The sequence below is a fragment of the Equus asinus genome, chromosome 21 (assembly GCF_041296235.1).
Source record: "Equus asinus isolate D_3611 breed Donkey chromosome 21, EquAss-T2T_v2, whole genome shotgun sequence".
Taxonomy (NCBI): domain Eukaryota; kingdom Metazoa; phylum Chordata; class Mammalia; order Perissodactyla; family Equidae; genus Equus; species Equus asinus.
Window position 1 is genome coordinate 53,180,201 of NC_091810.1, and position 26,413 is coordinate 53,206,613.

At 50.9% G+C, this 26,413-nt stretch overlaps 1 protein-coding gene across 4 annotated transcripts; it reads right to left on the reverse strand.

Annotated features, from left to right (window-relative positions):
• Positions 1-679: 679 nt before the first annotated feature.
• CLEC3B (C-type lectin domain family 3 member B) lies at positions 680-25,289 on the reverse strand. 4 transcript variants are annotated; one of them, XM_070493596.1, is made up of 6 exons: positions 25,045-25,289; positions 21,194-21,292; positions 16,632-17,061; positions 9,412-9,468; positions 5,221-5,250; positions 680-5,116 (listed from the first exon to the last, which is right to left on the reverse strand). In XM_070493596.1, exons 1-3 carry the CDS (start codon positions 25,151-25,153, stop codon positions 16,661-16,663), a joined length of 609 nt encoding a protein of 202 aa, XP_070349697.1. In that variant the 5' UTR covers positions 25,154-25,289; the 3' UTR covers positions 680-5,116; positions 5,221-5,250; positions 9,412-9,468; positions 16,632-16,660. The 4 variants fall into 4 exon arrangements, with proteins under 4 accessions (XP_070349697.1, XP_070349696.1, XP_070349695.1 ...); XM_070493595.1 differs by having other exon boundaries at positions 5,221-9,138; XM_070493594.1 differs by having other exon boundaries at positions 8,170-9,468.
• Between the last annotated feature and the right edge of the window lie 1,124 nt (positions 25,290-26,413).

Below are 26,413 nucleotides of genomic sequence, written 5' to 3' on the forward strand. Positions count from 1 at the left end.
CATGGATCCTCCCAGTCTATTATACCCAGAGTTATCTATGGTGACGGCCTGTCCTGGGGACAGGGCTTCTATCTTAAATCCTTTTAGGCAGTTAGGGGGAAGGTCAAAATTTCATTCAGAGTCTTTTGTGCCTAAAAGTAATCAAGCCAAAGAGACACATTTAGGGTTGGCCAGTTCTGATCCCCTACATCTGTGACTCATTCTAAGCAATGCCTGGTTTACAGACGCCAGACTTCACTCTCCTGCCATTTTCAGAGCTTCTGTTTGAAATGCAAATACTTGTTTATAAACACAAATACTTTGGGAGACTCAGTGGAGGCAGAAGCCTTTCCTCATATCTTTAAGGATAAAAGACTAAGATAGATTCATAATTTGGTATTAACTGACCAATTGCTCTTCATTTCAGCCAAAGAATTTTCATTTTCAGCAAAGAATTGTGAAAAATTAGAATTAGAAGGAATGTTAAAGATCATCCAGTGATCAACCCATTCATTTTACAGATGAAGAAACTCAGGCCCAGCTGAAGCAAAGATAATTGGGAAATGCGTTCTTCAGAGGTGATCCTTGAAGTCAGGGGTTAGATCTTTCCAGAAATCTCCCTCACTTCCTCTTGAATGGCAACCCAGTGATTTTTCTGCAAATAGTATCTTTGAGAAACACTAGCAACAGAGAAACTTCCAATAATGAAGATAAAAATGCCTTATACCTTTTAAAAAATGTCTAGCATCAAATCACTCCAGTATATCCAGAATGAAGTTGTATTTTCAGTTATGTTTTCCTTAAATAACATGGATAACAAGCTCCTTTTGAGATAATAAAGCTTTTGTCTTCAGTGTTAAAAAAAATAAAAAATCAATTTAATTTATTTTCTCCAGGCCAGGGACATCGATTTTTTTTTTTTTTTAAAGATTTTATTTTTTCCTTTTTCTCCCCAAAGCCCCCCGGTACATAGTTGTATATTCTTCGTTGTGGGTCCTTCTAGTTGTGGCATGTGGGACGCCGCCTCAGCATGGTTTGATGAGCAGTGCCATGTCCGCGCCCAGGATCCGAACCAACGAAACCCTGAGCCGCCTGCAGCGGAGCGCACGAACTTAACCACTCGGCCACGGGGCCAGCCCCATCAGGGACATCGATTTTTAAGATGAAAATTTACTCTTACTACAGAAGCTGCAAGCGTAGACTTCTTGCACAAATAGATCAAGATGCTTCTATTTGTCTTCAGATCCTTGCCAAGGGCTGAGCAATAATTGAACATGACATCACGTCTCCTTCGGTCTGCATGGAGAATTTTAGTGCGGATAGCACTAAACTGTGTGGTATTTATTCTGGTAGATATTCATTTCAGTTCGGTTTTTTTGATTCACTCTTATTGAATACCTACTATGTGCAAGACATTGTGCTGATGCTAAGTGCCAGTGGAGAAGAAGTTGCCCCGTAAAGCACTATGAGGGAGGGTCCAGAAATGAGGTGGGTGGGGAGGGGGAGGAGATTGCAAACTTTAGGTGGTAGCATTCACCCACTCATTCCACGAGCATGGCATGATTTCTTGAGCTGTTAAGACACTTCTAAACTAGAAGAGGAATGAACGTGGGGCCTGTGGCTGGGGGGGGGCAGTAATAAAATGTGACGAGGGCTCTTCACCAATTTTTATTCAGTTTTCCCAATTCTGGGCTTTTGTTTCTAGCTCTGCTCCCAAGGCAACAGACTCCGGGCAAACAAGCTACGTTAATCTATAAACCAATTAAAACATATTGCAGTAATTTCTCAGCAACATTATTGAACTAATAACTTTCAATTTGGATACTGAAAAAGGAAATCATGCACTCTGTCATGGCCCTCAGGAGCAATGAAGGCCAGAGCAGCTAGAAACTTAGATTCTGCACCTGTAAGAGACAGGCTCACCTCCAGATTTAGCCTTGATTCCAAACCTCTGCAGAGAGAACTACGGTTCCTTTAAGAAAAGCAACCTAATATTTTTCTCACCTGAAGGAGAGAGGAAAACCATATTTGGGCCACCTGGGAATAAAAAGAACCAAAGAGGCTGAGGTCAGGAGCGGGGTACTCTGGAGCGTTCTCCATCCACCTCATCATACCCAGGGCTTGGGGTGGCGACAGTGGGCACTTCAATGATACTGTAGACCCATCTTGAGTTTCCAAAGTGGTATTTTCCAGGTCCCCTTTCCCAAGTTTTTTGAGACCCCAAAGAATCAGAAAGAGGGTTTTGAAGATAATGGCTGTGCTAGGGATGAGCTTCTGCAGAACACACCCCATCCTTGACCCCTCTCTGAACAGCCGCCATAAGATGCTAAGTAAGTGATGACACGAGGAAAGGGCAAGGGAATCAATGAACTTTTCTCCTAGGTTGGTCAAATTCTTCCAGCAAATTCCCATGAAAGGGTTCTTGCCGCAAGAGGACCATTAAAGGAAGGACTGCTGGTGCCCAGGGGACATCTCCCTCCCAGACATCTCCAGGGGCTGCCCCCAAAATGACAACAACAAAAATCTCCACCCAAAGATCCAGGGTTATCTCAGCCCCTAATTCTTCCAGATCTTTCTAGTTTAAAAGCTCTCACCCAGGGGCTGTGAGGCAAAGGCCCCGAGGCCAGACTCATCCCAGCCCCTCCCTTCACCTCCTCTTCGAGGGGAGGGTGAGGCACATCTTGAGGCAGATGTTTAAAGCAACCGTTCCTCGTCTTCATCCTGCCTCCCACTTCCAAGGCAGGATAAAATGGACCAGTGTGGGGACAACTGGGCAACAGATGCCGAGGCCTGAGAGGCCCAGAGGGTGAGAAAGACCCTCGAGCCCGGAGGACGAGAGTTGAGGGAGAGTGAGTTCTGGAGATGGGGGAGACCCCGCGAGCAAGGCTGGGGGAATAGAGGGGAGGGCGTGGCGTGAGCCTCGGAGATTCTGGGGAAGCCGGGGGTCGTGAGGAGCGGTGGGGCGGTTAGTCTCGCGGTTGCAAGCCCCCACCTTCTCCCTCCAGACGCCAGCCCTGCGAGAACCGCGCTATGCGCAGGGTGGAACAGCGCGGAGGAGGCCGTGAGCTCCCTGGCCCGCCCCGGGAGACTTCCACATGGGCTCGGGGTAGAGGTGAGGACCCCTGGGCCCTAATTAGGGCGCAGAAGCCCATTAACCCCAGGTTTGAGGCCAGCAGCGTGTGCATGAGGAAACTGCTAGGCCCCCAATTAAGAACAGGCGGATGGAGAAGGAGCCATTCGTCCAGGTTAGTTTCCTGTTCATGTGTTCACCGCTGAGGACGGAAGAGGTGTGCGCTCTCAGAGCCCCGGCCTCGTGGTCTGGGCCTGCTTTTCCTCTGGGAGCCTGCGTTTTCCCATCTGCGCCCTCCAGTCCTCCCCTAGTTGAGTGCAGAGCTAAGAATGTTGGCAGTGAGAGGGGACAGCATGGCCTACGGGCCATCCCGCTGGCGCAGCCGTCACCGTTGGCAGCAGCCCGCTGCTCCAGCCGACCGGTCCCAGGGAGGAGCGTAGAAAACCTTTCTGATCCTCTCTTGGAGCGCACACGGTTCCCTCAGTCTCCTTCCTAGAGGCACACATGTTCCTGCGCGGCACACTTTGCTTCCACTCACCAGTTGAAGTTGGGCTGTTAACTGTGGCCTCATAAGTCTCTGGAAGGCGACACTCATTTTGGTCTGTTCTCCCTAAAGGCCCGTGCATTTCTGACGCTTGCTCGGGTGAGAAGACTGCTGTGGTGGGCAGGGACCTGGCGCCTGCCCTGCAGCCTTGCCCTCAGGGGCTTCCTTCTGACAGAAGGAAGGTCAGGGGCACACATGCCCACCTGGGGCTCTGGCGTCAGCCGTGCTTGGAGGTGGGCTGTGGATCCCTTCTGGGGTGGATGTCCCTCTCCCGGCTTTCCTGACCCATCCCTCAGCACTCATCTCTCCCGTTTTGCCGGTCCCCCCACCGGTTCTCTGGTGCTGTTCCCAGTGCCTCCCCACGTCTCTTCTCCCTTGGAGGGATGGCTGTAGGCTGGAGTGATGCTTCAAGGGAGGGCCCGGTTGGGATGGACTCGGTCTCCCCTCTTCTATATCTCCTGGGCTCCCCTTTCCAGCTTCGTTACCCCTGAAATGATCGGATTTTCACTCTCTCTCAGTTCATCTGCTCCTGTTCTGGGAACCTTCAGGCTTCCCTCAACCTGCTGGTTCCTCCCATCTGCGAGCAAGTGCTTCTTGTGAGCCGCCCATTGTGCACACACATTCTCATCCCTGACTCGTATAGAACTGACTTTGCTGCCTTGTGAAGGTCAAATGTGTCTCCACTTCTGTGTGAACTCTTAAGGTCACACAGCGATAGAGTTGGACTTGGAACTCCAGTCAGAAGGTTCATCTACGCCTCAGCTGTGTGTACTGAAACCTTTTTGTCTCGTCCTTGTCTTGCCTTTAATCTCTTCTCTTTTTCTTGCATGGGATCGATCCAGCACCTTGGAGACAGACTCAGGAGCTGACGTCATAGAACAGGCCAGGACCTGACCCCTGTGGACCACGTGTCTATGCCTTGTACCCAGTCCACCGGGAACAAAATTGGATTTCCTGATTTGTTGCGATGAGGAAGACTGTATTCGATGAGGAGTCCTGTGGCCTCTCAGTTGGAGGGTGCGACAAGGGACTTATAATACAATTAGACTTGTGTTAAGTGACGCGGGGCAAGTTTCAAGGAGGTGGGGGTTTGTGCTGGACTGGGTGCTATCAGAAGGCAGGATCAATTCTATGATCAGAAATTCCCATTTTTATATAGAAGTTGAGACAAAGACAGCATAACTAAAGCCGCGGTTGGTAGAGATGGCCGTCACTTGTGTCAGCTGAGGGTGGGGATGCTGGGTGGTTTTTGTGGTTTGCACAGTGGCCTTGTTTTTGTCTGTGCTCAGAGGTGATTACTGAATGCTCTTGTGTCGGAGTTTCTCTGATGTTGGTCATCTGTGAGACTGGCTCTGTTCAACAGGAGAACATTGCAGCCTAGCTGTGAGCACCTGGCCGGTGGGAGCCTGCAGCCAGGGGCTACTTTTCTCTTTCTCACTGCGAAGGCAAAGCTTGATCCTCAAGGTCCAGCCTTCCCTATATCGCAGTCTCATCTCTTCATGGTGGGATAAAGGTCATCACATCTGAAGAGGAAGAAAAGGAGGAATGGACAAGACTAAGGAGGGGGGTTTGTTTGGGGGTGGAGATGAAATAGCATCTTAGCTTAGAGGATTCATATCTCTGTCACCTGAATGGATCCATGGTTCCGTTCCTCCATCTGGATACAATGGAATTCCAAAGCCATGTTGGGGGGGAAGAAAAAAATGAATTAGGATAACATTGGTGTGCAGGTGTCTTCTCAATTTTTGGAGGAGGTTCCCAGTAGAGGGATGGGGAAGGCAATGAGAAGTGGCTGTTCTTAGTACAGATAATCCTCACTTAGAAATACAGTCCACTCTCTTGGGAGATATAGGTAGGGTAATCTCACATCCCAATTTTCTGGTCCATCTCTGGTTTTAAGTAACACAACTATTCGATTACCTTGGATATAGTTTTGCTACATATATTGTTTTATATAATTTTAGTTTTTTAGTGAAGGGAATCCATTACTTCTCTGGGCTTCTGAGAAGCAGACAGCAAGATGGGATTAGAAGAGCAAGAGATTTACTGGGGGAAAGAGCTGCAAAGGATCAAGGGTTCAAGAGAGCAGGAGTGGGCAGGGAGAGCCCTCTGCCATTCAGGTCTGACCCCCACCCCATGCAGAGAGAGAGAGAAAGAAGGCTGGGGTGGGAAGAACCTCAGACTGCAGTGACGTTCTGAGAAAATCTTGGCCTTGCCATTGGGGGTCCCCAAGCTAAACTCTCCCATTCAAGGAGTCACCTCGTTGGGCGGGAATGGTTCAGCACTGGTGCCCCTGCTGTGCTCAGTCATTGCCCAGAGGCAGCAGGGACAGACTGGGCTCCTGGCCCTGGGGGTGGCACCAAGGCTGTCGGTCAACTCTGCTCCTTGCAGCAGGTTCTGTTAGAGCCATCTAAGTGGCACCTCCGTGACCCTATGTTTCTTTGGTCCCAGTACTACTCTTTTTGAGTCACTGAACCAGTTCAAGTCCTCCTAGAAGCAGAAGCTGGGATGGGATTAGACATGCAAGAGATTCTTCAAGGGAAAGGCCTGAAAAGGATAAAAGAGGGAAGAGAGGAGGAAACCAACCTATACAAACGAGATTTAAACTGTATACTGCTGTGAATAAATCAAATCATAGGAGAGTTCTTTTTTTCAAAAAGCCTTTGTTAGGTCATGTGTCCTGAATTTTGGCTTGGGAAATATGGTTTCTTTGTAAGTCATGAGTGATGAAGTTGGAATTTGAAGCATCAAACAAATAACGTCTGCCTCAATGAGCATTGAGGCCCCTTTCTGTGAGGGCTTCCCAGGTGCCCTCTCCCTCACAGCTGCTCAGCTTCTCAGCGGGGGGCCATCTGCCCCACTATGGGATATTTGGCAATGTCTGCTGACATTTTGGGCTGTCACAGCTGGAGCCGGGTACTGCTGGCATCTAGTGGGTAGAGGACAGGGATGCTGCTAAACAGCCTACAATGCATGGAACAGCCTCCATAACAAAGAATTATCCGCCCCAAAATGTCAGTAGTGCCCAGGGTGAGAAACTCGGCCCCACTGAGCGTCTCCATCCTCTTGCAAGGAAGCTGGCAGCATGGGTGACTTAAGTGGGCTTAGTGGGCAGACCCCCAGTGACTGGGACCTCCTAGGTGCGGCAGCTCATCCCTGAGCCAGCGCCAGAGCAACCGAGCTACATACAGCTATCTCCTCCCAGTAGACTGTTCGTAGAAATCAGACCCTCTTTCCTATTTAAATAGCAAGTTTTTGTTTAATGAATGCCCAAAGACCCTCAATAGATTTCCAAAGCTGTAACTAAAACGCACAAAAACATAAGCTACAGAAACTCTCATGTCAGAAAGTAAAATGCTTTAAAACTTGATCCCAAGCAATATGCTCTATATGCGGTAACATCTGAGAGAGATGTACCCACGCCCGCCCTGACATTCTGTCAGTTGTATTTAGAATGTAATTTGAAACTTCCCCAGCCCATCTTGCTTAAAATCTACTGAGTTTGGGGAACTGTCAATAGGAATTTTTCTTATAAACACTGCCTGGAAAACACTGAGTTTGCTTTTTCTCCTCCCTATTGACCTCTAACTCTTTGGGTTTTGTGTCCCAGCCAACAGGAAAAGCAGCACCAAGGGGTCCTGCAGCACAGCGGGTGTTAGAAGGAGCCCCACATTGAGATTCCCGTCTCTGTGCACTTAGTCTGTACAAGGTAACGTTAACACTGAGCAGCAGAGGTGCAGGCAACTGTCCTGGACTGCGGGGCCTGGACGTAAAATGACAGCACAGCATTAAGCACACGTACGCCCCATCCACGCTCCACTCGCCTGCCCTCTGTGTGCCCTGGGAGCCTGAGCAGATTGCACTGCCCGGACCTACTGCTAGCTGCCTTTCCACTGGGTTCACCCAGTGGGAAGCACCTGCAGAGTCGGGAGGGTGGGCAGAGACAGGTGATGGGGTATTTCTCCCAGTCCCCTCTGTGATCTGGGCCACATTTCTCTCTGTGACTGGGTCCCTTCGCAAAGAGACCTCTTCCCGTGTGTCCCTGCTCCACGGCTCCAGCAGCACTCTTTGCTCTCCTGGCCCGTCTGCCCTACAGGATGCTCCTGGCGGTGGCGAGCCCCTGGATGCCCTGCTATCCTTGGCCCATTTACTGGTAATGCCCATATCTCTGTAAATACAGGAATCCTCACTTCACACAGCAGTTTGGGACTGTAAAAATGACCGGGCAAGCTGAAACCTTGCAAAACAACCTTAATAATCAATGGGAAAAGTTATGACTGTTGAATGGCATTTCAAAATGTTTGTCAAAACATTAAAACCCTCTTACATCAATAAGAGAAAAAGGACTAAAAATTAATATTAAATACACTAATTTGAAACATCAGGAACATTGAAAGCATTTCTCTGTAAAAGTCTTACCAAGAATAGTTCGAACAGTGCTTGCTTGCTCCTCCTGTCATATATCTTGATAAGGAGTGAGCATCTTTTCTTTGCCTTGGCAAATTGTCATACTCCTTTCTAAGTTTGGATCAGCTTTCAACATTTTATCCCTTTTACTTTCAATGTCACAACATACCTCCTAGGGTTCCTTTACTGCAGGTTTTTGCTGGCGTCACCTCTTCTGGGACATCTTCATCCTTTTCGTCACTTTCTTCACTTTCTCATTTATGTATTAAATTCATCTTCCCTAGGTTCTTCCAGCTGCATATCTAGAGTCTCAAATGGCAGCAGTGACAACCTTCCCACAGTCAGCTATCCTGTAACTCCATCTGTATTCTACTCAAATTTCACTTCCAGCATTATCACCTTCCATTTCTTTGCTACATTTTCATCTATATTGGCCATTTCCCTCTTTTGATTATCCATTTTTGTAAAATGGCACATGGGTTTATCACTAAGAGACAAGGAAGCAACACAACCACACACTTTGCTGTCTGTGCATGAATTGCATAACAGATGTGCAGTGACCAGGCACCAACAGGCTTGCAAAGAAGTGACACGATTGGTCACTGGTCATGCTGTGCATCTGTCATTTACATGGTGATTTATGGACTGGAGAGCTAACAGTCCAATTGTGCTTTAGCAATTGCAGCTTTATGCCATCGCTCACAGTTAATGTACCACTGTAACAGAAATTTTAACCATCTTGTAGGGGGTGTTATACAACTAAAATAATTGAAATTCATGCAGATCAGAACTATGCAGAACAAGGACTGCCTGTGGTCCTTCCCTCCAGTCCTTTGAACTCTCTGAGTTGGATTCTGCTTCCTGCTGGGACCATAGCTGACACAGGGTGCAATTACCTCTCCAGAGGAGCAGAAAAGAAAAAGTTTTGGAGAATTCAGCCAAGGTCTGCCAAGATATGCCCTGTGGCTTCTGAGTCAGGATCAGCCATCAACGATTCTCCCGTCCAGGTACAGGCAGGCAGGAAGGCACCTGGGGTTCACACCCTTCTAGGTCCTGGCTCTTCAGGAAGAGGGCTGGTCCATGAGACAACTGACCCAAAGTAAGGCTGAGGCAGCCATGTTTAGGAACCAGGAATTTGCTGAAAAAAAAAACTAAGGCATGACCCAGCTCCCCAGTTGAAAACAAGCTTCTCCCACTGAAAGACCTGTGGCAGCAAGTTTTGGGAACCAGATGAATGAATCATCATTCCTTCTTCAAAGTCTCTTGTTTCTCCTGCCTCCCAGCTTCTAGTTCCCTCCACGTTCAGGCTTTGGGTCTGCAATGTCTCAATGGCACAAGCTGCTAATTACCTACCCTTTGCCCCTTCTTCCTTAAAGAAGTTTAATTTTATTTGGGGTGTCAAGGTACCTACCTAAAGGGTTGTACTTCTCAGCCTTCCTTGCAGACAGGCATTTGATGAAGCGCTGGCCTATGAAATATAAGGAAAAGAGAAGGCTCCTGAAAGGAAGCTGACTGGACCTTTCTTGCCCATTCTCCCTTTTCTTTTACTTGATGCCTGGAATGTGGATGATAATGGTTGGAGCTCCAGCAGCCAATAGGGAACATGAGATGACCTCAAAGATGGAAAGCCCACACTAGAATGGTGAATGGGACAATAAAAGGAACCTTGAATCCCCATGACCACAGAGATGCCATACCAGCATTAGACTACCTACCTTCAGACTTCTGTCTTGTTTAAGGCCCTGTTATTTTGGACTTTTCATTATATGCAACCAAATCTAATCCTAACTGATAAACATGCCTACTTCCTACTGAAATTAACCTATTATACCAAGTCCTTCAAGTCGAACCTCTACTTCCTGTCAAAATCAATATAAAACAGTAGCCAAACTGATTGTAGCCAATCCCGATGAGTGTGCATGGTACCTCTGCTCAATGCTTAGAAGGGTAGGAAACAGACTGATGCACGTCATGGGCGGAGATATTCTGGGACTGATGGGTTTCCTCCAAAATCCTAACCTAGTAGGCAGCTAGCTTCACCTAAGCCAGTGGTTCTTTACCACCATAGCTTGGAACCACCTGGAGAGGTTTCAACCCTCCCACTGCCTGGGCCCATTCGCTGGAGATTCTGATTTAACTGGTCTAGAGTGCAGCCTGGGCACTGGGTTTTTTACAAGTAGCTCAGGTGATTCTAATGTCTGGCCAGGGTTGAGAACCACTGACCTAAACTTCAACTTGGCCTGGTCCACATTAGTTCAGATCCAACTACGTTACCAGACTCTCTTCCCGAGAGAAACGTCTACACAGTGTCATGTTAGCTCACAGTTGAGCTCACTGTGTTTTTTTCCCCACCCAGGTAAAGCCACAGCTTTTTATTCCCTTTCATGTAGGGTACCATTGTCTAAAGGTCTTCATAACTGTGTGCCACGCAGTGGGCTAGAGGCTTTGCATATAGTAGTCTTCACAACAGCAGTGTGAGAGAGGCATTGTGCCCTCTCCACAGATGGGAAACAGCCTGCGAGAGTAAGCCTAAGCCTGGGTCACCACAGTCCCCAAGGAATGGTCTTCTGCTCTCACCTCCCAGTGCACGCCCTCCCAACACCCCAGAAAGTTGAATTGCTTTATGGAAGCAGGATATGTGAAAGCTTAACATATGTGGATTCCAGGTCCTTCTCCGCTGCCTTCTCCCATGGCCCTGGAGACAATAATTCAGAGGGGACTTGAAAAGACTGTGGTAAGAGAGAAGCCAGCCATGGCTGACAGGAGAGGCTAAGAAATCTGTCTTCATCCAGGTCTGTGAGCTTGGCTCTGATGCTTAATTCTCCCATCTCAAGTTGTGCAGGTGAAGAAACCACAGCCCAGAGACTGTGACTCCCCCAGGGTCACAGGACTAGAAAGTGGCAGAGCTGGAATCCAAGTCCAGAGTTTCTTCCTGACCCTGTGCCACTGCCAGTGAGTAACTTCAATCTGGTTTCAGGCTTTCCTGGTTAAACTTGGTGATTGATTGGAGGAACCCCTAGTTTCCCAACTTGTCTTTGACCTAGCTCTTTGGCTTGTATGTCCTCATCTGAACAACATTTTCCCGCCAATACTGCCCAATTGTTTTCCCAACAGTGCAAAATATAACAGCTACTCTCTGGGCAAACCAGCCCCATCTCTTTGTCTTTGATCTCCTTAAGGTGCCAAGTCCCCCACCAGCTTGTGTGAACACCTCAAGAGCAAGATCCAGGCCTCCATGCCCCAGCTCCTGGCAGAGTGCTTGGCACATGATAGGCACACAATACGTCCTAGTTGGCTGTTTGGAGAAATGGCTTGCACAACACTTCTTTCTACTAAGAAAGTGAAACTCTGGGCTCATTCGCCAGCAAGCTGCGTGACCCTGGCTGTTCACTTAACCTCCCCATGCCTGGTGTTCTCATCTGAAGATTGCGTTGCTCGTTGTGATGTTTCTCTCCTGGGTGTGCTCTTACACTGCACGAAACAGCAGTGCCCTCTAGTGGAGGAAATGGTTAGTGGCTCTGTATGTCTTGCCATGATTTTTAGCTTAAAGAGTCATAAACCACGTTCATAAATGAGTCACCCATAAAAGCAGGTGACATCAAACCTAACACCAGGCTTCAGAAATAGCCCTAAGAAATCTGTGTGGAAAATGTGTTTTTACAGGATTCTCTACCAGCAATCACAAATACACACCAATGCTCATCACTGTCAACTCCTCTTTACAAACCTTTCACAATCACATCATGAGACACCTGAAAAGCTTCTTCAAGATTCAGGAAGAACTTGATGTATATAACAGATGGGATGTAGGCTTTGAAACTCAACAGTTCTGTGAGGGAATCGCAGCCCCATCCATGGATGTTCTTGGAAAAATTATCCTCTCTCTCATTTTCCTCAACTATAAAACCAGTTTGGTAATACCTCTCCCTTAGGTGATTATGAATATTAAATGAGATAATTTCTGGGTTGTTGCCAGGATGCAGTAAGGGGCTTCTGGGTCAGTGCCCAGCACACATGGGGAGCATATACATTGTTCATTTTGTTTTTGTTAATATCTCCATCTTCTCTTAGTGAAGCCAAAATCAAAGAAAGAATGTGCCTGGAGGTTTAAGGCATCAGGGACACACCAGCGGATTGATGTTTTCAGTTGAAGCAAATATGTGTGTATGTGTGGAGGGAAGGCCACCTTCTGCAGGCCACCTCTGAGCAAGGCGTGGACCAGCCTTCTCTGCTGTGCAACTAGCAGTTGTGCAGTAAAGGTTCTGGTTCAGGGAGGGTGGGAGAGCCGTGGGGGAAGATGGGGAACCGGGAAGGATGTTATTTGCAATGGTTCAAGCAGGAGACATGGGCCCAGTAGCAACGGAAGCTGAGAGGAGGGGACAGACCAGGGACTTCTTCAGAAAGTAAAATAATGGGGTCCTGATGATTATTTGGATCTCGAGTGTGACAGACTGAGGCACCCATGATGCCTCACAGGTCTGGGGCTTCGGTGACTGGGTAGGTGGGGACCTCCCATGGAGTAGGTGGACTCAGGAAGGGAAGAAGATGGAGTGGGAAGATGCTGAGTTCCTTTTTGAAACATGTTGACTTAGGTACCGAAGGACTTGTAGGTGGCGGTGTCCACCAGGCATCTCAACTTGCACCTGAATTTGGGATGCAAGGGAGAGGAAGCAAGGGCCTGTGGTCACTGCAGAAAATGAGATGGCCAGTGTAGGGGGTGAGCCTCGTGTGCAGAGGAAACAGTCACCAAACCGCTTTCTTTTCTGGAGAGGATTCTACAAAAGACATTCCCGAGGACAGCTGGGCAGAAGCCTGGACTCAAGAGTCCTAAGAGAGCATCTAGTCTAGACCTCATTTTGTAGATGTGGGGCTGACATGCCCCACAGGCCTTCTCCAGGATCCCAAGGCTAGTGCCACCAGGACCAGCCGCAGGCTTCCCAGGGCACCCCTTTCTCCACACTGGGGGTCTCCATCTCTACTTCCTCCCTTGGTTCTCCCTCCCCTTGGCTGGGACGGGCTAGGCTGAGGAAAGCTGTAGGAATGGCCAAATGTGAAAAGAGGATAAGGAACAGGAGTGGTGGCAGTGATGGGACAAGGAGAGAGCAAGGCTCAGGTGGGGCCTGAGCACATGCCTCCAGCAAGTTAGTGAGGAACAACAAGCTAACAGAGAAGACCCTTACAGAAACTGCCGCCTTTTGCTGGAGAGTCGCTCAACTTTCAAATGCATTGTTCTCAGAGAAAGGGTTTACGCTGGTGCTCTTCAAACTTATTTTGCTAGCATTCTCTCAAAACACTTACTGTTAGTACCCAATTGAGCAAAACATCACAGATATATTACATATTTTTATACACATGATTAAACTGCAATCTCTCTCTTTCTGTTTTTTTCGTGAGGAAGATTGGGCCTGAGCTAACATCTGTGCCAATCTTCCTCAATTTTGTCTGGGGGATGCTGCCATCACTTGACAAGTCATGTATGTCTGCGCCGGGATCCGAACCTGCGAACTCCGGGCCACTGAAGCAGAGCACATGAACTTAACCACTACACCCATAGGCCGGTCCTTAAACAGGAATCTCTTAATCACATGGATGGATTTTTCTTTAATTGGTTCATGTATCCTAGAGTGAAGCAAGGTTCAGCATCAATATTCTGACTTTTCACTTTTAGAGTTGTAAATATTGAGAAACCTTGTTCAGATAAATAAGTTAGTGAGACTGAAAAGAATGTCGCTTAATATTTGGACTTCTTCTAAAGTACAGGTCAAAAGTGCTCTATCATTGGAAATGATTTTGCACAGTCTATATGAGCTAAGAGCTGGATTAGGCTCTGCTCCAAAGTTGTTGAAGGCAAAGAACTGGAAACCACTAAACTTGCAAAAGGAGTTTTTACCCAGTCTTTTGCTTCCGCAACACCTACACCAATATTTCAAATTGTCCCTTTGTTTGGCCTCCCCACAGCTTTTTACATACGAGGGCAACACACCTTGGTAAGGAGGGGAAAGGGTGATTATGAAAGAGGGCTCCCCTGCCAGTTCTGGTAGAGCAATACAGAAGCTGAAGATCTAGAAACCAACTTCATATCATCGTTTATATACACCTTGGAAAATTCTCTAAATTTTGTACCTCTGAGAAAGGGGCAGAACTAGTGAGGTGGGTTAGGCCTTCACCTGGGGTGAATGGAAATTTAAGGAAGCACCAAAAAAGTTCAATGATCATGATAAATAATATTTGAACATGATAGTTCAAAAAATCAAAATTAATGTAAAAAACATCAATGATGAACAAAAGTCAAAATTTAAAATAAAGACAAGATCCCAGGACAGGTGTACCCCAGGTTGAAGTCCACAGGTCTCAGTGTCCCAAATGCATTCGTGGCTGATGAAAGATGGGTAACGATTCTCTTGCCCATACTGCCACCTGCTGCCGGAAGCGGGCAATGCTCGCTGCCTGCCCCAGGCGAGCCAAGCAGCGCCTCTCCACCAGCCCCCACACTCACAGTGCAGGGGCATGGTGCCCTCTTGCGGGTAGCCACCCACTCCCAAAACTTTGAAAAACCCCTGGCCACCAGCATCCTGCTAGAGAGCTAAGTGGGGTAAAAAGAGCCAAGACTCAGAGTTGCAAGACCTAGACTTGAGTCTCAGCTTTGCCTCTTGAACAAATTGCATCACCCTACTGAGCCTGTTTCTGCACCTATGCTGGATCTCATTATGTCTTCCCATAATTGTTGAACTGTATGAGATGCTTTCTGTGACAATGCCGAGCAGATTATCTGGTATCAAGTATGTATGCAGTTCATTGTAAGCTACCTCCCCCAGCCCACCCCACCGCCATGGATCAAATCAAACTATCACCAATTTATTACTGAAGGCGAGCCCGACACACTAAAAGGCCACCAGGAAGAGAAGGTACTGCATGTCCCGACAGTGGAGAAAACCATGGCTGATGAGATAAAGAAGGCTTCCCTTGGGAGGTGGCCTAGAGCTCAGCGGGCGTGGTTGGATGGACCAGGTCACACCAGGAGCTGGCCAATAGCCTCTGGAAATCACTAGGCCACTTTTCTGATTTTTTTTTTTTTAAGATTTTATTTTTTTCCTTTTTCTCCCCAAAGCCCCCCGGTACATAGCTGTATACTCTTCATTGTGGGTCCTTCTAGTTATGGCATGTGGGACGCTGCCTCAGCGTGGTTTGATGAGCGGTGCAATGTCCACGCCCAGGATTCAAACCAACGAAACTGGGCCGCCTGCAGCGAAGCGCGGGAACCCAACCACGCGGCCACGGGGCCAGCCCCTGATGCTTTATTTCAGGAGAGTTCCATCACAGTGGTGGTGGGATTGCTGAGGCCCTTGGAATCAGCCCTGGTTAAATCCTGGCTCTGCTACTTATCCTGTGTGACTAAAGGAAGTCATTTAACTTCCCTGAGCCTCGACTTCCTTTTCTACTAGGGGATAATAGCACATCTTGTCCTGGATGGATAAGATTAAATAAGGCAACGTGAGTAAACTTCCTGCAATATGGTGGGCTCAGTAAGTGGTAGCTGTTACTGCTAGCAGGGAGCTTTCTGCGAGGAGCAAGAAGGAGGGGGACACGCCAGTTAGTCACTGTTGGCAACTGTCACACTTGGCTCCTAGACCAGTCCCCAGAGTGTGCTGGGAAAGATGGGGTGCAAATCTCTTTGGGGGCAGCCTGTGCTCTCACTCCCCAGCCCCACCCCGCCCCCAGCAGGACTCAGCATGTCAGTGCATCACAAAATGGATCCACAACAGGAGGGAGCAGGGGGTGGGAATGTCCCCCCTCACCTGGAGGGGATACTGGATTCCAACACATGGAAGCGGAGTCTACAAAAGGAAGCCTGGAAATCTGCATAAGGGCTGTAATTTAGATGATACTGTATCAGTGTTTATTTCCCGACTTTGATAACAGGGTTGTGCTTAAGTAAGAAACTGCCCTTGCTTTCAGTAAACACATACTAAGTATATAGGGATAAGGGGGCATCATGTCTGCAACGTACTGTCAAATAGTTCGGAAAAAAATAAAAGGATAAAGCAAATATGGGAAAATGTTAATGTTTGGGAAATCTGGATGGAGGGTATGCAGGAATTCTTCCAGCTTTTCTATGAGTAGGAAATTATATGAAAAGAAAAGGTTATAAAAAGAAAACAGGCAGCAGCAGTACGGGGTTCTCTGTCTCCCCCCTGTTCTTTTCTTGCTCCCTCCCCTCAGGCTTCCTCTCCGTCCTCCTGGGGAGAAGCCATACGTGGTGTGAAAGGCGTGTGTCCCGCCCGCCTTCCTTCCCCAGCTCGGTCCCCGCCTCCTGCCACACGCCCTCCCCCTGGGCTTTCTGGCCGCCCGCCTCCTGGAAACCTGCCGCGCCGCGGGCCGGCGCAGACCGAAGCATTCTCCGCGAGGCAGCACCGACTTTATTTGCAAAAGGAGGGGTGCCCGGCAAGCGGGGGCGGGGCGGGAAGGTCCCCGCGGCCCCTTTGCCGGCCCCCCACGACCCCGCCCCTCCTTCGGCCTCCCCACCCCCTTGCTCCCTCCCACCATCACCCTCCCACCCACTCCTCCACCTCCCCACCCCCCTCCTCCACCCCCCCACCCCCCTCCTCCACCCCCCACCCCACCCCACCCTACCCCACCCCGCCGCCGTCCCCCGCCGCCAGCTACACGATGGCGAACTGGCAGATGTAGGGCAGCTTGTCGCGGCAGCGCTTGTCGAACCACTTGCCGTTGGCCGCACCCGACAGGGCGGCGCAGTTCTCGACCTTGCCGCCGTCCGGCTGCGCCGTGATCTCGGTCTCCCAGTTCTTGTAGGCGATGTGGCCGCCGGTCATGTCCACCCAGGCGCCCTCGGCCGCCATGTCGTTGAGGCCCAGCCAGATCTCGGCCTCGGCGCCCACGGCCTGGCGCAGGTACTCGTACAGGGCGTCGTTCTCCACGCCCGTCTGTGGGGTGCCCAGCGTGCCCCCGCGCGAGATGCAGTCCTCGCTTGCCTCGTGGAAGGTCTTCGCCTGGGTGAAGGCCAGAAAGCACTTCATGTGCACCTTGGTGCCCTTCAGGCAGACTGGGAGGGGGAGAAATGGCCGTCATCGAAGGTCTCCGGTTCCCGAGGCAAAGTGACAACCACCAGGGGCCGGCCCGCGCCATCCTCCATCCCGTCCCCATCCATCCCACCGGTCCTGGACGGCCCCGGACCCAGGCAAGAGGGCCGTGCTGTGGTGGACGCTGATGCAGAGCCCACATCCCCATTCAAGACGTCCTGGTGCTCCGGCCGCTGGGAGCGAGGTCAGCGCTCAGCTGCAGACACCCTCTAGCTCAAGGCCACACCCCTTCCCAGGAGGCCACCTCCAGTGCTGGAGGGATGTGGGAGTGTAAAGGCGGGTCATCTCTGCCCAAGGCAGGACAATTCTCAAGGGCCCTTTCAGCTTCGGGGCTCCCTGCGGTGGCAGAGGCTGGCATCTGGTCTGTACTGCTGCCCAGTTCCCCCTCTGATGGGCTGCTTCCTTCCCTTACCTGCACGGGTGGGATCCAAGGACTCCCCCTAATAAATAAACCCCATCTCAGAGTGAGCTTCCCAGGGAGCCCAGCCAGAGCCACCTGCTGTGGTCTTCCCTCCATAAGATCAAGCAGCTTGCAGGGCCGGGGCCATGCACACCCAGAGCCTAGACCACACTCCAGGTACCCAGGAGCCCAAGTCCCTGCCAGGAAGCCCAGGCAAGCTCCCAGCACCTGCCAGGCGCCTCTTCCATGGTCAGTGCTCCTGAGAGCTGGTTGGGGCCGGGGCTGAGAGCTGAGACTGCAAGACCCTCAGACAGAAGAGGTGGCACAGGCTGTGGGCCAGGGGCCGGCTCCTTCAGGCATGGAATTCCAACACCTCCAAGAATTCTAAATCTGAGTCTGGCCTCAAAGGTTGTGATGAAGGTATATATTTGGTCAAGTTAGGAGGATAGAATGTGTTTTTACTTAGCAGCTTCTTCTTTAGCTTGGTTTATATCTTAAATATTTAGACAGATGGGGCGTGTGTCCCCATTTGTCCTCTTGCTGCAGACCTTGCAAATGTTAGGGGTGGGTGTGCACTTCGCCTCCCATCCGCTCACTCACCCGCTCACTCAGTTACTTCCCCTCCACTCACTCAACAAACGTCTCATGTCCCCGTGGACGTCTGACACTCGGGAACTCTAAACTTGGGGCCTGAAGCTCTACGAGGTGTCTTTACGCACAGACTCTGTGCCAAGTCAGGCGGCCCTACCCCACGCTGTCCTGCGGCTTATCCAAGCCGGCCTTCATTGCCCTTCCCAGCCTGGCCCCACACTGCCTTTCCCTCCTGCCGGGGACACTGACTTGCTGCTTGGACCCCCTTTGGGGATGAAGGACCCCAGCTGCTGAGAGCGCTGCAGGAACCAGCCCTTAGCTCTCAGCCCCCTTTGCAGATGGCTGTGATGGATGACAGCCACCTCGCCCAAGGCAGGCCGCTTCCCAGAGCAGCCTGCACCCAGGGACTGGCCAGGGATCCCTCCTGCCCCAACTCGGGACAGCTCTGAAGGGTCCTCCATCATCAGGGCTCCCTCTGCAGTGGCCTGAGGCTCTCGTTGAAACCAGAGTGCAGCTCAGTTTCTCCCTCTGTCCACTCCTGCTTCCGCCTGTCCCCTCCCTTCCTCAGGTGCCAATCCTAAGGGTACTCCCTAATAAACCTCCTGCAGCTGAACTCCAGCTCAGGGCTGCTTTCTGGGAGCCCTACCTGCAACACCCCCTCCCACACAGTTAGTCCTCAATAAATGTTAGTCCTAGTACCTTATCGTCGTCACTAACATCTTGTTGCTCCCATCTGTTTACGATCCTGTTGATCCATGCTAGCCCTCTTCCATGCCTGGGCTCCTGCCATGCTCTCTGCATCTCCCTACACGAGCGTTAAGGGCTCCAGTGAATACACCGATTCCGTGAAGGTATGGAGGCTCCAGGAGAGCAGGGCCCTGGCCGGGTCACCTCTGCCTCCTTTAGCCTGGCAGAGCCACGCTGGGTGGGCACCTCACGTGCATTCACTGATTTGGGGAAGGAAGGGGCAGATGGCAGGAGGGGAGGGTTGCTCCCCTAAGCTCTCATTCTCTCAGCTCTTTGGCTAGGTCGACAGAGCTCAGGAGTGCTTTGGGTGGGGTGATTGACAAGGGGGTTTGCGGGTTGTTGGAGTAAAGGAGAAGACGATGAGAGGGGGAAGCTCCCCAAGGAGGCCAGGAGACGTGGAGGGGGTTGTCTGGACCTCCATATGCCATGGAGTTTTGCAGGGAGGTCCCCATCACATCACCCCACCTGAGGGGGCAAGTGGCATCTGGGTTACATGGACTTTGTGCAAGAACAAAGCTTAGACGTGAGAGAGACCTTAGAACTTGCCCTGCAAATCTATTCCCACCCCTTCCGCTTTATTGAGGAAACTGAGGCTGAAGTGGCACTGTGCTCTTTTTAAACATCCCCTCTGTGGCAGACAGTGTTGGTTGACCCAAACAACACCCTTCTCCCTTCTCCCTTGTCTGTCTCCACTACGGAGGCTGGAAAAGCTTCACTCTTGCCTTGAAGCTACAGGTTTTGGTCAACAGGATGGAAGTCAAAGACTCTTCCTTTCCTTCTTGCCTGGAATGCGCTCATGATGCCTGGGGTTAGGGAAGCCATCTTGGAACCATGAGGCGAAGCTTCTAAACAAAAGCAGCTACCTACTTCCAGACTCACTTTTTGCTTAAGCCACTGTTAGGTTTTCTATTACTTGAAGCCAGAACATCCCTGGTAGATACTTCTTTTATAGAGCCCCCTTCCCCTACCTCCCATGTTAAACAAATTGTCCAAAGTCATGTTTTTGTCCTTCCTTTGACAAAGATTTCCTGAGTGTTGATATGTGACAGGCACTAGGCCGGGCAGTGTGACGGGAGAGACAGAGGTAATCAAAGGAAACACAGCCCTCTGTGTTCCTGGGGCTTATAGCCTAGTGGGGGAGGCAGACACAAATCAGCGAATGAATCTGACATTACAAACTGCAATACATGCAATGAAGGAGAGAACATCATTCTATGAGAGCCTGGTGAGACGAGGGATTAGAGAGTCACAAGAAGGTGAAGCTAGAGGCATTAATTAGGTGGATCTTGAGGAGCCCAATTCAGGGCGCTAGAACAGCATGTGCAAAGGCCCTCTGGTGGGAGGGACAGAGTGTGGCACTTTAGAGGGACAGAAGGACGGCCCGTGTGAATGCTGAAAGAAAAGATCTGAGTTGGAAGCTGAATGTGAAAACTACCTAATAGGAAGTGTCCCGGAGGTTTCTGAGGAAGCAAATGGGAAGGGGAGGGCCGAGGCCCAGGAGATGGATGCACCTTGGTCAGAGAAGCCACAGGTGAGAGGGTGGCTGTGGGCACAGGGAGGGCTGTAGATTTCCTAAGAGGCCGAGGTGATTCCCAGATGATCACTTGAAAGACAGCAGACCAGAGCTAAGAGCAGAGTCTGCCCCTCTCGGTTGTTGGTAAGACACTCAGCTTCTCAGGGGAAAATGGCGGTGGGCTTATAGGAATAGGCCGACGCTTGGGTTTCTGTGAAGGATGAGTTAATGTACAGAAAGCACTTAGAACAGGGCCAGGCATGCAGCAAGCTCATGTTTCCTGTTCTCGTTGGTCTATATTCTCTACTGAAGAGGTAGAGGAGTCAGAGATGGGTGGAAAGTGGAGATGATATGAAGGAACATGGTGGACAGGGAGAGAAAGGATTGCCCAGGAGGGCTGGCCAGGCAGCGCTGGGCAGGTGGCAGCGACCTGACTGTGCCCCAGCTCCGCAGCTGCTGACACACAGGGAGTGAAGCCAACGTGCCCCCAGGGCTGTGGGGGCCACCTGAGTGGAGAGTCTCCTGGGAGCTCATTAGGGTGGGCCACTGCCTCCCCCACTGAGCACTTGGGGGGCCATGCTTCCAAGGGGCAGTAGTGGAGTCTGTGGGAAAGCCTTTTGTCCTTTTGGCATAGTCCCACTTCCACACACATCAGGGGATCTCCCCTAGAGGAAGCAGGCTGAGGAGGGGACTCCCTGACCCGGTGCCCCTGGCCTTCAGGGCGGGCCTAACAGAGCCAGCTGGGGCCCCGGGGCTGGCTGGAGGCACAGGCACGCTGCTGGCTGCCGGCCTGAGCCCTTCTCTCTGGTGTGCCCCTGCCCAGAGAGGCTGCCTCCGCACTCACCCGTCTGCAGGGCCTGCTGCTCCTTCAGCAGGGCCACCTCCTGGGCCAGGCTGTCCAGCTGGCTCTTGAGCTCCTCAAACATCTTCGGGGTCACGACATCTAGGATGAGTCAGAAGGAAGTGGAGACCATCACAGACATGTGGGGAAGGGATTGGGGCAGGGCAGGGACTGGGCAGACTGGCCCCGGAGACCTCCCAGGTTCACCTGCCCAAGCTGGAGGAACAGGCCTAGGACCAGCAGGGCAGGCGCTCCAGCCTGGGGCCGAGGCCGGCAGCACAGGTCCGCGTGTGCCTGGGCTCTGAGGCTGCATGGAAGTGAGTGACCCGGAGCAAGTTGCTCAGCCTCTCTGAATTCAGTTTCCTCATCTGTAAGGGGGCAATATCCCCACCTCGAGGACTCTGGAGAAGACTAGAGACTAAGAGAAATAAAGCATGTGGCCAGAGCTTGGCTCATGATCGACCCTGTGACCTGGGTAATGTGTGTGTTCTATGCCACCACTGCTTCACAGACAGGAAACTGAGGCCAGACTGAAGCAACTCGCCTAAGATGGCAGAGCCAGCAGTTGGCAGGGCTGGCCCGAACCCACGTCCACCTGGCTGCAGGCTTGCTCTTCCCTCTCTCCGTGACAGCACACAGATTCCCAACGTGAGCATCCGGAGCAGGAAGGCCCTGTCGGGAGCTGCTTATGCAGAGTCTGCAGTGGCAGGTGGAAGTGTCTTTCTCCATGTGTGTGTAAGCTGAGGGCCTGTGGGTGGATCCCAGGCTTTCTGAAATCCCAGGGGTTTCAGGAAAGGCTGTGCTCAGCTTGAGCAGAGGGTGGAGAAGCACTTCCAGGGGCCATTTGGCCGGGCTTGCATGAAGTCCACGGTCATGAGGGGTGAGGTCAGAGCCTTTGTCCACCCATAAGATGCCTTTGCAGGGAAATCACAGGGATCGCAAACACAGGCAAGAAACATACTTGTATGTACAGAAATTGGTGACGTAACTTATCAAATATGAGGAAAAAATGCCAGATGAGCAAGACAAAAAAGGAAGGATTTGGGCTGGCAAACTAGCCTGACTGGGTTATGCGTGCCTCACACTGGCCCTCTGCCTCAGCCAGTTCACAGCAGGTCTGTACCCCATCACATGATGCACCAGCACAGGGTGCTATGTTAGGTTGTGCAAGTTGGGTACTGCACAAGGGCACTCAGCTGAGAGGACAAGTGGGGGCCCATTTCTAGCCCCTGAGCCTCGCCCTGGCTATGCTGTCCGACCAGACCAGAGAAAGGTGTGCCTTTCTTTAATTTGTCAGCTCAGAGGGGGAACCTTTTATAATCTGCACCGAGGTGCCTGTGTGTGCAAGGGGCCCTCCAGGGACTGGCCAAGGAGCAAGGCGCTAGCAGTAGTCCACCCCAGGAAGGTGTGGGAGTAGGGGCATCTCCACAGCTCTGGGTGAGCAGTCAGGAGGCCCTTGTGCTGCCCTCTATCTCTGAGCCTCAGAGCCTGATGCAAGTTATTGGAGTGGATGCCCTCCAGGTCTCCCAGTCCATTTCTAAGGGCCCAGGACCCCCTGTGTGACCCCCCCCCCCGCCCCCAAGCTCCTCTGCCAGGCATGGCCCTGAGGGCCCTGGAGCTCCAGCTGCCGGAGCCCTCCCTGCATGCCTCACCTCTGGCTGACCCCCGCACAGCCACTCAGGCCACACCCCACCCCATGAGCAGATGAGTTCCCAGAAGCACCCTGGGCTCTCCCCCCTCCCCCGACCCTGGGGGCTGGGGTCGGGGCTCAGCACATGCTGTCCTTTCCTCTGTCAGCTGGTCTCACCACCTTGTGACATGCCCTCACCCTGGCACCAAGGGGTCTCCTGGGTCAAGGCCCTCCTCTGGACTCCCTCCCTGACTTCGGTGCACGGGCCGACAACTAGATTCTCCCTGTGATCCTCAATCCTGGCAGCTCCAAGGAATCGCTGGAGACTCAAGGAAAAGGCGGATGCTGGGGCCCACACCCCAAGCCAGCGTTTCCCGGGCTGGGCCCTGGGCACCTGGGTTTTAGTGTATTCCAGAGTAAAACCACTGTGGCTCTCATGTCGATTTGCATCTTAGGAGCAGGGACAGTGACCCTCTGCTAGGGTGCTCGGCACACCCATCGGCCCCATGTGGAGAAAGAGCTCCACAAGCATCTGCTGTATATGTGGCAAGAGGTGGCAGGAAGAAAGACCCAGGCGAGTCGAAACACTGAGATGGGTTTCAGTGAGAGGCTGGGGCAGAACAGGACGCTCCCATTGCTGTCGGCTGTGCTGCGGGCCTTGGGGATCCTGGACCTCCAGGGGCAGCTCCATGAAGCCCACTTGGGGCCAGGGTCTGAATGACAGCTGCAGAGGACCAAGGCATCGTGTGGTCTGACCTTCTCCTTTTTGACATCATCAAATACATGATTTACATAATGAAATAGATAAATACTAAATCTTTGGTAATTGAGAAATTAGCAACTATTTTCCACATTCAAAAATTCTATTATTTGCCTTTAGAAAGAACATCCCTTGGTGGCAATTTTAGCTAATGCTCATGGACACAACCATGCATGGTATTGTCTTCTCCTTTTAATGAACATTTTCTGGAAGATAATATATGCATATAATAATAAAAAACAGTTCAAAAAGTTAAAATCTCCTTCCCAATTGAGACTGCTCTCAGCTCCTCAGTTTTTCTTCCCAGAGGTAATTACTGTTACTAACTCTTGTGGATCCTTCCAGCAAAATTCTATGCAGATACAGGTAAATACATATTTTTATATAAATCCCTTTTTCAAAACATGTCGGCACAGTATCCATTCTGTTTTGAACTTTTGTTTACTTTATAAACTGAACGTTGGAGATTATTTTCCATCAGCACCCAGATCTGCCCTCTTTTGTCGCAGCCCCGTCAGTCTCCATGGTCCTGATGTGCCTTTCTGTACATCACTAGTCCATGGCCAATGAGCAGCTGTCCATTGACAGAGGAGGCTCAGAGAGGGGCCTGAGGGTGGCCCACACCCCTCACTCTGCCTTTTTTGTGCTCTTGGCCCTAGCCGCCTGGTTCTTGGCCTAAATCTGCACTCTCATCCCCTGGAACTCTCTCTCCTGGCCTCTGAGCCCTGGGGGGTTGACAGTTCGGGTCATTGCCATGGCATTTTGCTAATGTTGTCTCAACACAGCCTGGGGTGACGTCACTGCAGGCAGGGCTCCAAGGGCAGGCCTGGCTGCAGCCAAGACAACCCAAGGACACCCCACACCCCAGAGGTGACAGAGTGGAAGCAAAGCTACTTCCAGAGTCCAGTTTGGGTTTGAAAATTTTTATTTCCTCAAGGCTGTGATACACTATAGAACTGAGAATTAACTTGTTCCAATTTTTTCCCTGTGTATCAAGTATATCCTATGTGCCAGGCACTGGGCTGTGCACTTTATATGTTTTGTCTCATTAAATTCTCACAAGATGCCTCTGAGAAAATGTCACTATTCCCATTCTACAGTTGAGAAACCCAAAGTTCAGAGATGACAAGGCAGAGCCCGTCGGCTCTCCCTGATGAGAGTTGAGCATCTCCAGACTGCCAAGCCAAAGGTTTGATTTCTTTAAAATATACTTGGGGGAGGGGGTAGCGGATGTCAGTTTAGATGATCTGGAAGGTTCTTTCTGATTCTGAGAATCAGTGATCCTTATAGTTCTGACAACTGCCCCTGCTACTGGAGAATTCCCTCAGGCCCCAGGGGGCACCTCACTAAAGTTCCCGGGACTCATCAAGAAGGAAAATGAAGGGACAGAGCATGAGGAACAGCGAAGGAGAGGGCCATCAGCTCCCTGGAAGATGGGGAGGGGCCCCGCCCCCTCCTGCTTACCTTTCTTGGCATTTGCAGCCTTCTTGACCTTGGGGTTTGGCTCCTCAGTGGTGACCTGAGTCAGGAGGGAGAAGAGGCAGAGGAGCAGGTAGGCCCCGCAGAGCTCCATGCTGCCGCACCGCCGGGGCTGCTGCTGCCTGCAGTGGCCTGGATGGGAGAGCAGTGGCAGCTGCCGCCCAGGCTGCACGTCTTAAGGCAGTGGCCACGAGGACCTCTGTCCAGGAAACCCTCCCAGACTTGGCTGCAGGCATGCCAAAAAAAAAGCCTGCAAAAGGAGGAAGGCCCAGGAGCTGCAGAGCCTCGCCTCCTGAGGAACACCCACCCAGATGCTGGCCCTGCCTTCTAAAACAGAGTCATTATTTTCTAGGATTCTGAGAAATACAGGACAGCCATCATAACTCGCATCTGTTGACATGCCCTGCCCTGGCATTAGCTCATGGAGGCCTCACACGAGCAACATGGGGGAAGTACTATCATTTCCCCATTTTACAGGTGAGGAAACTGAGGCTCAGTGAGGTTAAGGGACTTGCCCAAGCTACCCAACCCTTACAAGCAGTGCCAGTATTTGAACCCAAGTGGGGTGACTCCAGAACGGTTACACTACAATGCCTCTTTACAGAGAGATCTTGGGCTAACTGCCTAATTGTTGAGAATGTTATGATTATTTTGTGGTTCTGTCTCTATGCACTTGATGCATCTTTGGTTAAAAATGCTAAGGAATCCTCTCCTTTCTTCACTTCCATTTCTCAGCCATCTTATCCTGAAGCAGAGGTGACCATGGTGGGAAAGGGGGAGGCCATGGTGCCCCAGAGCAGTGTCAAAGATGGTGTGGGGTGTCGGGGCTCAGCAGGGTGGAGGGGTCATCCCCAGGGGAGTGGAGGCCCTGGAAGGAGTGCTGAAGCCCAAGCGAGGAGAGGAGGGGATCTGCATGGGAGAGAGGGTGGCAGCAGACCTGAGAGGTTAGTTACATACGGGGGCATCCATCGAATAAGCAAATCTATTAAAGACAATGGGAGCCAGGTTTCTCATCGTTGGAGAAGGGAGGCACAGAGCGAGAACAAATTCTATGGCAGAGGATTAAAATTGGGGCCATCAATGTGCAATTTTGGACTTCAACATATAAAGATGAATCCATAAATTTAGATAGGAATGTGCACATCTGTTCCCCAGCTGTCACTGGGAGGGCCTGGGAGCAGCAACCCTTGCAAAGCCTCCAACATTCCTAGCATCCAAGCACGGGCTTCTAAATAGAGCTTTCCATTAAAAGGAGCCAAAGCACCTTGGAGAAATGGCTGATTTCAGGGCTGGGGCAGGGAAAGTAGAAAATGAGCCTGGAACAAGTTGTTTTGCCAGAAAGCAAGGAATTGGT